The sequence below is a fragment of the Paracoccidioides lutzii genome (genome assembly GCF_000150705.2).
Source record: "Paracoccidioides lutzii Pb01 unplaced genomic scaffold supercont2.47, whole genome shotgun sequence".
Classification (NCBI taxonomy): Eukaryota; Fungi; Ascomycota; class Eurotiomycetes; order Onygenales; family Ajellomycetaceae; genus Paracoccidioides; species Paracoccidioides lutzii.
In genome coordinates this window covers 45,749-60,652 of record NW_015440993.1, presented here as the reverse complement: position 1 = coordinate 60,652, position 14,904 = coordinate 45,749, and the positions used below count along the sequence as shown (strand labels likewise).

At 33.6% G+C, this 14,904-nt stretch overlaps 2 protein-coding genes across 2 annotated transcripts; both read right to left on the bottom strand.

Moving 5' to 3' along the window:
• Window positions 1-7,177: 7,177 nt before the first annotated feature.
• On the bottom strand, window positions 7,178-7,515 carry PAAG_08798 (hypothetical protein; the record flags this gene model as incomplete). The annotated part of the gene is made up of 2 exons (XM_015846632.1): window positions 7,178-7,354; window positions 7,429-7,515. 2 exons carry the CDS (start codon window positions 7,513-7,515, stop codon window positions 7,178-7,180), a joined length of 264 nt encoding a protein of 87 aa, XP_015701429.1.
• A 4,874-nt stretch (window positions 7,516-12,389) lies between these two features.
• On the bottom strand, window positions 12,390-14,319 carry PAAG_08797 (GMP synthase; the record flags this gene model as incomplete). Its single annotated transcript, XM_002789246.2, has 5 exons — window positions 12,390-12,427; window positions 12,516-12,801; window positions 12,863-13,926; window positions 13,999-14,183; window positions 14,261-14,319. 5 exons carry the CDS (start codon window positions 14,317-14,319, stop codon window positions 12,390-12,392), a joined length of 1,632 nt encoding a protein of 543 aa, XP_002789292.1.
• Window positions 14,320-14,904: the final 585 nt, after the last annotated feature.

Here is a 14,904-nt window from a genome sequence, read left to right as displayed (position 1 = left end):
CTACATTAAATATGTATTCTGTGATAAGTATCTCTAAGATCAATTTTGAAAAAAACTTATACTTCAGAGAGTCTATCTAGTAACTCACTCACAAGAGATATTATATATCTGTTTTTGATTGTAAGATGATTCAGGTCTCTGTAGTCTATACAGAGTTATAGATCTTTATTCTTCTTTAAAACAAAGAGAATGAGAGCATCTACAGAGCTCTAAGAAAAAGGTATCTAGCCTTTCTCTAGTGTACTATTCAAGTAGTCTTGAAAAGTTTTCAGCTTTGTTTCAAAGAGATTATAAATAGATATGAATAAGAGTCTGACTTTTTTTTCAAGATCAATTGAGTACTTTGCATCAGATACAGATGCACTGAATGTATTTTTCTCAGAGAAAAGATACATATATGGTTAAGTATAGTCAGACAGATCAATGATAAAAGCTATATTTACAAGTAAGCTAACTTCTAACAGTATTGAAATTTCAGGGGAAGACTTAGAGATCTGTAAGATTGAGACAAATACTATTGTAAGTACATAGTTAGAAGTATTAGTGAGTAATTCATTAGTAGCATCTGTTATGCTCAGGGCTATTCTTTAATTATTTGATATTTGATGAAAATAAAATTTTTTATTCTTTCAATCAATGAGAGAATTGAGCTGTTTAAGCTATGAAAATCTTAGTATCATATCATAGTCTGAAAATTTAACAATATAAAATAAGTAAAATTCTCTGATCATAATTTTCTTACTATCTGAGACTTCTACTTCTAGATTGATGATTTTAAATAAGTGTGTTTGATGATTATTAAATTTCTTTATTCTATATGATATATGCTCTGTTGATTATAATTTATATAATTTGACTTAGAATTCACTGATAAAACTTGTCTGAGCTTCAGAATCTATAAGAACAAGAATTAATATATCTTATGTGAGTGTTAAAATTAAAACAAGAAAAAGAAAGAATAGACTTAGTAATTACTGACTTTTGAGTGTGTTGAGAGTTGTAATTACAGCATAAATAATACTTTTTATTTATTTTTTATCTCTTTTAAATTTGATTTGAAAGAAAACTTTAATAAAAATTTTAAAGTTGAGAATTTATCTTCAAAGACCTTGTTCTTCTAAGTCTTATAGTCTGCATTAAAGTGTGTAAAGCTTTGATAAACATCATATCAAATATTAGAGCACTTTTTATATTTTCAACTTTTCTTTTTAAGTACTGTTAATGTATCATCATATGAATTTTTTCTATGAGTAGTACTTTTTTATTGTATAAATATATTTACTAATTAATATAATAGTCTTTGAAATATTACTTTTTATAATATTTAATTTTATGATAAAAGTATCATAGAAGAGATCTCATAGTTTGATTATATATCTCTTAAATTCTATATGAAAAGAGAATAGAATTTTATTAAATATATACATCTTTCAATAATAATTATTATATTTCTTAATAAGATGATTTTTAATTAACTAAAGAGTGAATATAAAATCATGAATAATTTAATCTTCAGATTGTCTCAATATCTGATACTTTAACTTATAGTTTTGACTTGTTTTATCTGAGTCAATAATCTTAGCATGAATTCAGTTATAAAATTTATCTCAGATAATTGATGTTTTCAGTTTGATATAATATTGTTATTATTTCTATTGCAGTTCAATATCATAATATATCACTACTTTAAAAATTTTGCATTCATCATCTTTTTCAAAATAATATTCTTATTAGATATAAAAGATAATGCTTGAGAAGATAATATCTTCTAGTTCCTTGAGACTTTTTATCATAAACTCATTTGAAAGTTTTTAAATTGATGCAGGATGAGACTTGAAAAGAGTGAAATTGACACTAATAATGTGATCTGTTGACTCTGCTTCACACTGCTTGCTCTTAGAGATTTGAAGTTTTGTAACTAATAGTGTTAACTTGTTATTATAGTTTGAGAATTTTTTTACATATCTCTTATTGTTCTTGCTCTTGTTGAACTATCTGAATCTCTTCATCAACTGATGTAAAAGATGCTTCAGTATTTCTTTCTGAAATCAGACTTAGTAATTGTTCATAAGAGGTTTCTTCTATATATACTTCTTTATTGAATGTTGTATATAGGGTATCAGCTCATAAATTACATTTTGAACTCATTGTTATAGACTTAAGAAATATCTTCTATTAGAGTAGTTAGAAACTGTAAGGATATTAAGATGAATGAACTAAGTGTTAAAAGAAAATATAAAAAGCTCTATAACTAAAATTGTAAGAAAGTAGATATATAGACACTGCAAGTATTATAAAAAGAAGAGAATAACAATGAATGAAATATATATGTAAAATTGAATAGTAGCTAATCACTAAATCTCTTAAAAAAATTTTAAAAAATTTAAAATGATTATATATATAAATAAGTAGTAATAGATTTTATCTTTAATCTTTTATAAAATGAGGAATTAGCAATACAGTGATCTGAATCTTCATGAAGTACTAATTTTATTCTTCAGAAAGTGCTGATGCTGAAATATTAATTTTTAAGAAATGCTGATCTGTGCTAATTCTAAATGCTAAATTTTGAGCTGATGCTAATTCTCTGATAAATACTGATTCTAAAGTGCTCTAATAAGTAATATAAAGATAAATGCTTTAGTAAATGAGTGTGATAAGCAGTGTGAAGACAAAGAGCTAGTATAGAGAATCTTAATATCATAAAATAAATATTTTAAATTTTTAAAAAATTTTTAAAAAATTAATAATTAGTTATTATTTAATTTTATATTTATATTTTTTACTTAATATTTTCTCTTCTTTTTATAATACTTATAGTATTTATATTTTTACTTTTTTATAATCTTATCTATAGAGCTTTTTATATTTTTTTTTAATACTTAGTTTATTTACTTTAAATATTTTTATATATAAGCTGAGATTGAATATTTATTTAATTATTTTTATTATTTTTCAATTATTTATAAAGTTTTATAAAAGATTCAATCATATATAATATTATATAAAGCTTTATCAAGCTCTTAAAAAGTTTGAATCTGTTACTTTTTTTAATTTAATTCAAGCTTAGAAACTTGATTATAAAAAGTAAGCTGAATCACTTTTAAGTCTTAAAAAAATTAAATATTAACTTCTGTACGTATGATTTAGAAAGTGTATAAATTTTTTCAATTTAGAAAATAATTATATTTTCAATATGAGTTGACTTATTAACTTATATATTTGAAAAAGCAGTCATAATATATAGAGTTTAATATATAAAATTCAATATATAAAAAATAGAGGTTGAATATAATTATAAAATATAATATTTATCAATTAATTATGCCATTGTATAATTCACACCTTGTGTAAATGCATTACTTTAAAATGATAAAAATATTAAAATAATAAAAATTTTGTAATTTTATCATCTTTATCAATTAATAACTCATTATAATATCAAATAAAAATAAAAATATTGAAGATTATATTCAAAAAACTATTACTTATTATTAAAAAAATTCAAATTTCAAAATACTATCTCTGTCAGAAGAATTTAAGATTTTTATCAATGTCTCTGAGTGTATATTAATAGAAAAAATCTAAATACTATAAATATTCTAGTTAACAAGAGATTAAATGAAAGTTAGAAGAATGTGATTGAATAATAAGTCAAGCTGCTTGATGAAAAAAATTATTCTCTCATAACTGAACATATTAAAGATTTTGTGAATTCAATGCTCAGACATCAGCACTTAAATTCTACTACCTGTCCTTTAAAAGTTAGTAAGATATAAACTTATAGATTTATTAAATAACTATTTGAGTATAAGAGAATAAAACAGAAGTCAATGAATTCAAAGAAAGTAACAGTTAAAAATATTGAATATATTAATACATGATTTGAATGTCTTCAAATTCTATTTAAGCAGTATCAATTTCATGGCTGTGACATATATACTTTTAATAAAATTGAATTTTAAGAAGAATAAAAACATAGAGAATAAGTTATAACTACTTTTAAAGAAGTTAATTTATGATTTCTTTATTTTTTTTAAGAGATTTGATTATAGTCATTGAATCTGTATTCATGAATAATCATATCATTTTATCAATAATAATTTTGACCTTCAAAACACACTTGAAAAATTGATATATATAGATAGATTTACTCAGTGATTATAGAATTACTATATCAGATATTGAATTTATAAATGATGAGATTGAATTTGAATAACTCAAACATTTTAATACTACTATAAAAAAGAAATAGAAGAGAAGTCATCAATTACTTTTAATAAATAATTATAAATTGTATATCACTGAGAAGTTCATAAAATATATAAATCTTCATAATATAATTTTATATAAATTTTTATTATATGTTACTCATTTGCTACAATCTTGAAATTGTCTATCATTTTAGTAATATAAGTATTATCATTTAAAAGTAGTCAACTATGCTGCATATTATGATCTTATTAAATATAAAAAATAGTAATTTCTATAAAATCTTTTAACTATATAAAAGCAGATCTTTAAATCTGATATAATAGCTGCAAAATGAATTTAACATGATATATATTCATGAAATTCTAACTAAGTTCTTGATGCTCTTAAGCAGTGAATCTTATCATCTTCTACACTGCAAATTTATAAAAATAAAAATGATTTAAATCATATATCTATTTCTTCTTCTTAATTATTCTCATATAAAATAATTCAAAAGCTAAAATATTTTATTAATATTGTAAAAAATATCATATAAATTATTAGAAATAATCTTGAATTGAAATCACTTATTTTGACATATTATTTAAACAAGATATTTAAAAAATGTTTAATCTATATAAAATTCAATAAGCAACAAATTATTGAATTAGAGAACTTTCTCAACATCAGTAAATACTGCAAAGTTAAAACAACTCATCATTAGATTCAAGTAGAAAAAATTCTCGCTATTAAAAATGTCAATAGAAAAATCAAGCAATATAAGAATAATAAAGCTGAAAAAGAGCAGTATAAGAAATGATAAAAACTTGAAATTGATTTTATGAAAATTAATTATAACTTACTTACATCACTGATAGAAGAGGAATTAAATCAATTTAAAGATGACACACATACTGAGAATGATGTAGATAATCTTTTTATTATAGATTAGCTACTGATTGTTGATATAGAGTATAATAATGAGGATATAATTCAAGATTTTTATTGTTTTGATGTTTTTATCATTTTGATGTGGTGCACTCACATGAGGTGTGGGTTGCACAGCAGCATGATTACATAAGTCAGGTGTTAGAGGATTCCCCAGCTACTCAAGGTTACGTGCATCTATGTATTTATTAGTAGCTAGCTAGCTCACTTAGAGTCCCACAGAACAACAAGATGTGAAGAATAGATTGCTTGATTGATTATGTAGTGAGCTATGCAGAAGTTATATATGATGCAGATTATGTAAGAAGGTGAATAGGCCTGACACCCCCACTCACTAATGTAACTATACTTGAGATTACATACAAAAAATAGCCTGTAGCTAGGTATTAGTACATAATTTGACTGGAAAACTCATATTGTTGAAAAATCAGTCATTTTCTTCATATAATCATTTCTGCCTGCTTACTGCATCTTCTAATATCTGCTGCCATAGGGTGTATCTAGTCACCTCAAGTGGCTTGGTCAGCCTGTCTGCTGTGTTCTCAGCAGACAGAATGTAATCAATCAAGATCTCATTCTTGCAGACAAGATTCCAAAGAGTATGGAAGTGAACCTCTATATGCTTAGATTGATGTGAAATAGCCTCACTTTTAGTCAGTTCAATCACTGATTTATTATCTACTCAAATTGTATACACTAGTTTATTGACCAGTGATTTGATTAAGCTGTCATTATCATCAAAATTATTGAGCTGAGACAGCATGAAGCTAGCATCCTCCAGCAATTCCCAGAGGCAGACAAGCTCATAGGCAGTCTCTAAGAATGCAATATATTCAATCTCAGTAGATGATTTCAAAACATCTGTCTGCTTGCTGCTTTGTCAAGCAACAGGACCTTCTGTCATATAAATGACATATTCAGTGGTGAAGTAGGAGCCTGGATCACAGCCTGCTCAATCAGTATCAGCAAACACCACAGATTCTATATCCATGTCTTTTTGATAGGACACACCTATATTGGGTGTGCCTTGTAGATATCTAAGAATTTGCCTGAATGCTGCTCAATTCTTCAAGGTAGAGCAAGAGCTGAATCTCTCTAGGAAGCCAGTGGCAAAGCTTATATCAGAGTATGTGTTGGTAGTGAGATATTGCAGAGAGTCAACCTTTGATTGATAGAAATGTAATGTAAATTCCACTGTATAAGCAATTGATTCTTCATTTTCACTCATGAAATTAACATTCTCCTCTATAGGGGAGGATGTTGGGTAGCAGTTATTCATTGAGAATTCCTCAAGCAGGTTCTTTATGAACAGTGGCTGAGACAGTGATAAAGATTCAGCATTTCAATCAATCTTCATTCTCAAATACCAGTTTGATTTACTCATATTTTTGATCTCATAATTAATAGTGATCTGGACTTTTGTCCATTCAATATCTGATATATTCAGACTATATAGGTGAACATCATCTATGTAAATGGTTATATAGACCTTGCAGACATCATTTATGAAAAAACCAGCATCATAAGAACTGATACAGAAGCCTGTTTTCAATAGTATTTTTCACAGCTTCTTATATCATAGTAGTGCTGCTTGGTTCAGGCCATATAGTTTCTGCATCAATTTACATATCAGATCATCACATCCCTCACAGAATCTGGTAGGTTGATGCATATATATATATTCATTGACAGGAAGCCAGGCATTTAAGAACACTGTAACTATGTCAATCTGCAGAACATGCTATTCTCAAGATATCAAGATTGTTATAAGCACTTAAGAGGTAGAGGCTGATAGAACTGGTGTGAATGTCTTTGAATAGTTGACACTCTTTTCTTGATAATTGCTACAGACTACTCAGCAGACTTTATATTGTTCCATTCTACCTGCATTATTAATCTTTTTGTTGAACACCCATTGGCCATGTAGAATCATCATATCTGAGATCTTTTCAACTAGTCACCATGCACCAATCTGCTTGAGGTGATTAATCTTCTTAACACAGGCATGAAAGTAATATTTCCAATCTGCAGACACCTAAGCCCAGGTGAGGTTCTTTGAAACTAACAAGCTGGCAATCTCAGAGTCTGCAGGAATGTCAATCAAATTGTCAGTGAAATCCTTTACTGAGACCTCCCTCACTGAAGTAATATTCTCAGTAAGCATTGAAGAATCCTCTATCTCAAAAGCAGACCCTGGGAGAGCAGTAGTGTTCTGTATCAAAATGTTAGAATTCACACAGTAATCTCATAGTCTATCCATCAATTATTTGTAGAGTGTAAAAATACTGAAGGGGCAGATAGAAACTCTCTGTTCACTATGAAATTGTCTGTTGATAAATCATGTTGAGTGAAAAGAATTGCAACTGCAGCCATATGAGTAGCAGAAGATAGGTTCTTGGCACCTTACTTAGGCAAGGCCAGAGAATTCATCAAATGGAGGTCTTCTTGAAATATTATATCTTTCAATGTGTAAAGATGATCATTACAAGGATTGACCAATCTATAATTAGTAAAGCTATCATAGCCTGTAAATATAAGCTCCTGTGATCATGAGGCCATCTTCATATTCAGCTTGAGCACTATTTTTAAATAAGCCTTGCACCTTTATCAGTGAATTCCACATGCAGAGGACATGACCCTGAGCCAAGCTTCATATGAGATAACCACCTTCAGATCTGAATCCTCTACATTATTATAAAGCTTGACTGATATTGACATAAGATTAAGTATTTCAATCACCACAATTACCACCTCACTCCACATCTGAGTGAGGGAGGAGAAATCTATTAATAACATTCAGGCTTTTTTGATAATCAGGTCAATAGAACATTTGGACACATTATCTTGCTGCAGAGTGTGAGATGAAGTTGATTCTCATTTAATACTCTCACTCATCATATAGGCAGCTGCAGTATTTGAATTCAACTCACTGCAGTTAGAGTGGATAATCACAACATCACAATTGAGCAGATTCTTCATAAATTGATTGAAGATCTGTATATATTTTAGAGCCTCATTGTGACACTTCAATAGAAATGTCTACTGCATTTATGTGACATCATCAGTGATCATCATCATGAGCTTCTTACCTGTATAAGATGGTGTATCTTCTTCATTACCAAGCATTTCTCCACCTTTAAATAGGTTTACTCAGATCTTAAAACTTTTGCAGGTGGCACAGTGTAGTGAGGCATTTTTATAACTTGCACATTTATACTTGGCTTTAAAGCACATGGTGCAGAATGAGAGCTTCTTTGAGCTGATGATGGCAATTCCAAAACAGAGCTCCTGTGACATTTTAATTATATTCTTCTTATCAAATGGCCCAATTGCCAGTGCCACTCATCAATCAGTAGCTGCTTTGGTATAATGGCAGGTAGTCAGATTGATGAGAACAAAATGAAGGTATAAGTATTCAGATCCTTCAGGTTAATTAGCTGCTCCATGTTATTGCAGTTGAAAAGACCCAGTGATGCAGCATTTAGATCATAATCTGTTGATATCACCCTGGGCTTTGAGACTGCTAAGTATGCTAGTGATCCAAGCTCCAGATCATTTATAATACCTTTAAACATAGAGAAGATGTCAGATAGTACATATATATTATTGAAAATCAAATTTGCATAGAAGATGTCATTTCCTGTAGATGCTATTATCTCAAAGTAATTTCCAGTGTTTACCTGCAGATCATGGTGAATATAATCCTGGCACTTCAATAGGCCAGCAGATATGAGGTTGGTGGATAAGTCTGATATCAAATAGACATAGTTAAATTTGATTAATCATTCTCCAACTGGGATAGAGGTGATCTCAATTCCTTAAACCTTCAAAGTAGTCTTATTGGCCACTTGAATTGTAGGGCCACTAACCTCTGTTATTCAGGAAAATCATGATTGATCACTCACAATATGACATCCAGCCTCACTATCTCATATAATGAGTGGGTTGGTGATTGGTTCAGCAGAGTACACAAACACCCCAATGACCTGCACTAGATTCATCATTTGAAATATCTTAGAGCTGTCATTTGCAGTTGATAAGGTCTTTTTGCTCTCACTATTCTTCTTATTATTATATTTCTCTATTCTTGCTGTGTTGATAGTTCTTCATTCTTCAGAGATGCTATCTGAATTGGCTGCTCAGCAAAACCCACCATGATAATGCTCACATTCCAGACAGATTGAGAGATCAGAATTTGAACATTCACTCATTCAATAGTCTCTGTGTCCCCTGGTTCAGCCTCCACAGGTCAAATTATTTTGGATATTACTGCTATTATTGGAACCCACAGCTATGTTTTCAGCCTGAGTCATATTGGCCAAAGAATTAACTGCCTGGACAGTCTTCTTGACCTCTTTAGTGAGGTTCAATCAAGAGTGTATTTCCTCCATGATTGAATGAATGTCCAACATGACAGACTTTGATTTGAACTCTTGTACCTTCTCAATTTTCTTTTGCACATAGTTTCATCATATATTGAAAAGTGCAGAATAGAACATGTGAAATACCATGTCATTTGACAGTAAAATATTAAGTATTTTCAATTTCATAATAATGTCATTGAACTTATCAAAAAATATGTATACATCAGTGACTTGAACATCACTCATTGATGTAAATGTCAAAACTGCTTCCTTGCAGAGCTGTGTTCTTGAGATGAAGAACTTCTCCTCAACTGTGTCAAAGAGAATAATTGATCCTGCTCTTATCATACTTATTAAAATGAGGCCTAATGCTGGCTGCCAATATGTTTGAAATGAATGTGTAAAGTCAGCAATTTTTGGCCTCTCAAAAAGAAGCTCATTCAGAGTCTTTATCAGGGCTTTTGACTTGCTTGCCCTCTAATATAACCCAGCATTGAGTATCAATTAGCTTGGCCTTCATATTCACATGCCAAGAGAGATAATTCAAAGATCTGACCAGGGCATTCAGCTTGATAGCATACTTAGTATTCTGTTTGAACTGGCTGATCACCTTGCTGACACAGCTATCTAGATCATAGAGATTATATTGTATTCAGAATCTCAAGTTCAGATCTCATGCTGATGATTAATCTGTTGATGAATTTGCAGATATTGTGACCCTGTCATTCTGAGTGCAGAGTCTCTTCAATTGAAGTTGAAGCTGCAATTCTTTACATCTCTCTTTTTGAAGTTCTAAATCAATCTTTTGATATTCAAGATCCAATCTTCTCAGTTGTAATTCTTTAGAATTAGTTGCCAGTGATAAGTTAGAAGTCATCACAGACATCTCCACCTCATCTTCTGAAGGAGTTGAATTGACATATTTGACATGACATAGATGGACTGGCCTCATCATGATAGAGGCTGTAATCAGCCCAGCTTGTCAATCAGATGTTTCAGAGAGTTTAATTCTGAAACTCTTGAACACCTCTGGGGGGTTTGATGAGCTCAGAGCCCTCTGATCATTTTCAGATCAGTCAGATTAACTGAATTGACTCTATCATGATCATGAGTGAGTCATCATATGTTTCATCATGTTGTATTAATCTTCTTTATAACAGAGTAATCTTATTCAGTGAGATTCTTGTCTATAAGCTTGATTGAGCAGATTGACACATTCTTGTGTGATCAGTCACTGAAAAATTAGCAAGTTGCAGATTTTTCTTTCACCTGCTAAGCAAACAGATTGAACACAGAAAAAAAAAATAATATAAAAGTGTGTCAAATCAATCAATTAACATAAAATAAGACAATATTATATTGAATGAAGCAAGCAGTGATTAATATACACTATATTTGACAAGAATTCCCTGAATTGGCAGTTATTTGCGCAAAACGGGTCTCATAACCTGTGAAGGATAGATTGCTTGATTGATTATGTAGCAATTGCTAGCTACACAGAAGTTATAAACAGTGCAGATTACGTAAGAAGGCGGATAGGCCTGACACAAGGTTGACAACGGTCCTCTAAAAGATAAGGTGTGTGGGTTTGTTAGATGATGCCCCGGTACCTTAAGTCACGTGCACATACGTATTTAGTAGTCGTAGCTAGCTCGCTTAGAGTCCCACAGTGCAATAAGGTTGATATCGGTCCTCTTGGACTAACTAGCTAACTAAGTTAAGCATATTTAATGACTAAGCAAAAACACTGATGTAGCTCTATTTGGAGCCCTACCCGGGCAGACATGCCCAACGTAAGCTCCCAGATACTGGTTATCTAGATCACGTGAAACATGCGGAGCGTAACCACTGGTCAAATCATCAAAGGTTTCAAGCACGGAATAGTCATAGTCACGTGAGATTGTACTCTGACTACAATTACAAACCGACTTCAATTGGCTGACTGAAGAGGCGCCAGTTTTTGGCATGTTTGCTGAGCGTGAAGCATTGTGGATTGGATGACAACCAACATGCTCCTAAAAAACGGATTTGAGTGGAGCAATAAAGTGCCGATCGAAATTGAGCAAACAAACCAAACTATTCCCTGCAAACCAAGCTAGGATTTTGAGGGCGAACGAGCAAGCTCGAAGTTCTGAACACTAAATTCAAATGGATTTCACTGACGTTTGATTCCTCTGAGATAACATTTAAGCAAAAGCTTTTCAGTTCGGAATTCTCAAAATATTCCTTGTTCATATTCACAACAAGACATGTGTAATGAAAGCCTGTCTGTGAACCTTGAGCTCTCCAAATCATCGGCTCATTCTAACATTTGGGACAGCATCATGACAACGCAGAGAGCCTTACCAAGAGGCAACGAAGGTTAATTGAGGATGAAGAGCTCATGATATCTCAATTCGTCGATTCACTAGTGAATGATCTACTATTTACAGTCAAACACTAACCAGGACCATAACTCTCTTCTTAAAGAAAGTTGATTATAAGCAAGACGAAACTGATGAGACTTACCTCTACTACTGCACCCAGGTCAATTTCTCTGCACCGAATTAAGAGTGCGTTTGCGGAGATGGTGCGATAACCTTTCGAGACTGTTCTGTGAGGAATAGCATTCAATGATAGTGGAAAGATTTGTAGATTGTTGAAGGGACCCATAATTTTTAAGGTCGAAAGCATCATCATAGGTGTGGCGACTCTGTTGTTTAAGGGGTTCACTATCATGTTATTCTAAACAAACAAAAAAAAACAAAAAAGGGGGGGGAGCCACTTCATAAAAGCAATAGTCGTCTCTATTTTGCGTTTTGTCATGCCATATGCCGATTCAGATGCCGCAAATGCGTCTTTCATAGTAATGCCTTGAATTAAGCGGTAGTCATTGGTTTCCAATTACTCCATCTCGATGGTACCGGGGGGTTTGCTGGTGACTGTTTAGCGTAAACGAAAAAATGCTCAGCATTCAAGTTTGCAGTAGACGCATGACTCAAAAAAGGAGGAGAAAGAGGGAAAGCTTACTGTCGTAGACCACCCGGCATACGCCCTTAACTTCATTCACAATTCGCCTGCTAACCGTCTTCAAGAACTCGCCATCAAACGGATACCAGTCTGCAGTCATGAAATCAGTGGTCTCCACAGCCCGAAGAGCAATCACCTGGTCGTGAACCCGCTGGTCGCCCATCACGCCAACCGCCTTGACGGGGAGAAGTGCAGCAAAGGCCTGGCTAATTTTGCGGTATAGACCGGCTGCTTTGATCTCTTCGATGAAAATGTGATCAGCTTCCCGGACAACGCGGACTTGTTCCTGTATAACTATTAATATGATGGCTTTTGTTTCAGCAGGGTTTGTATAAGCAGTTACTCACAGGGGTGACCTCTCCAAGGATTCGGATGGCGATTCCAGGACCAGGGAATGGGTGGCGCCAGACAAGTTCCTCTGGAATACTGAGCTGTACACCCAGTTCACGGACTTCGTCCTTAAAAAGTTCGCGGAGGGGTTCGATAAGCTTCAGGTGCATGCCTTCCAGTAGACCGCCGACATTATGGTGGGTTTTTATAGTTGCGCTGGGCCCCTTGAATGAGATACTTTCAATAACATCAGGATACAAGGTACCCTGAAGAAGCCATTCAATCTCACCCTCGTTGGGTGATCCCTTAGCAGCAGCCGCGATCTTCTTAGCCTCTTCTTGGAAGACCTCGATAAATGTATTACCAATGACCTTCCGTTTCCTTTCAGGATCATCCTTGATGCCCTTCAGCTTGCCGAGGAACCGCTCACTGGCATCAACCACAGTTAAATTGACACCGAGATGCCTCGTCAATGTTTCCTTGACAATTGCCGCCTCGTTCAAGCGGAGGACCCCATTGTCAACGAGAACAGCATGGAAGCGATCGCCAATTGCTTCTTTCATGAGCTTTGCAGCAACTGTAGAATCAACACCTCCGCTGACAGCTCCAATAACCTGTCCCTTTTCCCCAACCAATTTTCTAATGCGCTCGATTTCTTGGCTAACGAATTCTCCCATCGTCCAGTTTTGTTGTGCTTTCGCGATTCTGACGGCGAAGTTTCGAAGAATATCCTTCCCCCGAGGGGTGTGTGTAAGCTCTGGGTGAAATTGGATGCCATAGAAAAGCTCCTCGACGTGTGCGATTCCGGCAAAAGGGGCGTTGGGTGTACTAGCAATTGTCACAAACTTCTCGGGGAGGTGCGACAGCTTATCTCCGTGCGACATCCAAACCACGAGATCTCCCTCTAGCCCTTCAAATAATTTATCGATGTGCGCAGCTTGTCCCAGGTGACGCTTTACAGTTAAATTCGCATGGCCGTACTCCCTCTTGTCGCCAGCTGAGACATTTTTGCCATAGTTCCAAGCAATCATTTGCAGCCCGTAACAGATCCCTAGCACAGGAACTCCAAGTTCAAACACAGCTGCAAATAGGGCGTGTCAGCTAGGGTCGAGTAGGTTAAATTCGCATACATATAGCCATATTAATGGCTCACCTGGGTCAACGTGCGGGGCGTCCGGCGCATACACGGAGTAGGGACTCCCAGACAAAATAACACCCTTTGGTTTCCATGACAGGTCGACAATTTTCTGAGTGCATGGGAGCATTTCAGAGTAAATGTTAAGCTCACGAAGCCTCCTCGTGATAAGATGGGAGTACTGGGAGCCAAAGTCTAGGACCCTGATCGGTTGATGGGAGGAATGATTAGAGCATACTTTCATGGGAGCGCATTGCATTGTTTGGGTTGCGGAACTTACAAAATCGTGTCGAAAACCATATGAGGCTCAACGACCGGAACACCAGATACTACAGCCATTATAGAATTATTTGCGGGGTAATCAGGAAAAATGTTGGCGGGATTGACTCCAAAGAAGAAAAGGAAAAGAAATTGTTTGTGAGACGAGGAGCGGAAATTTTATTATGATGAATGTGTAACTAGTTAAACGTGACTCACCACCCAACGAGCCAAACCACTCAATGAGCCGCGTTTAATTTCAACGCACTCATATTCTTCCACCTTCAACGCGTTCAAATGCCAGCCAATGAGGCTCAAATTAAGCTTGCAATATAGCATCACATCATCAAATATCTATATTTTTGATGAAAAAAAATTTTATAATTGATGTTGAGCAAGTATAAAACTAAGCTAATCGGTCTATATTTCGACCAGACCCTTTTTCGACCACCCTATCCAAAGCAACCCCCCCTTCCTATTTGGGTAAATATTTAACTACAAATTCAATCTAACTGCCATTCAAACATGCAGGCTTCCAGACCTGCTGCTAAAGCTGCTGCTGCTGCTTTTATAGCCTTAATTTCCAGCTCCTGTAGTTGTTTCCTAGGCTCTAGAGCAGCAGCTTCCTCTTGAGCCTTCTTAATCCTTTTTATATTGATAAACTGG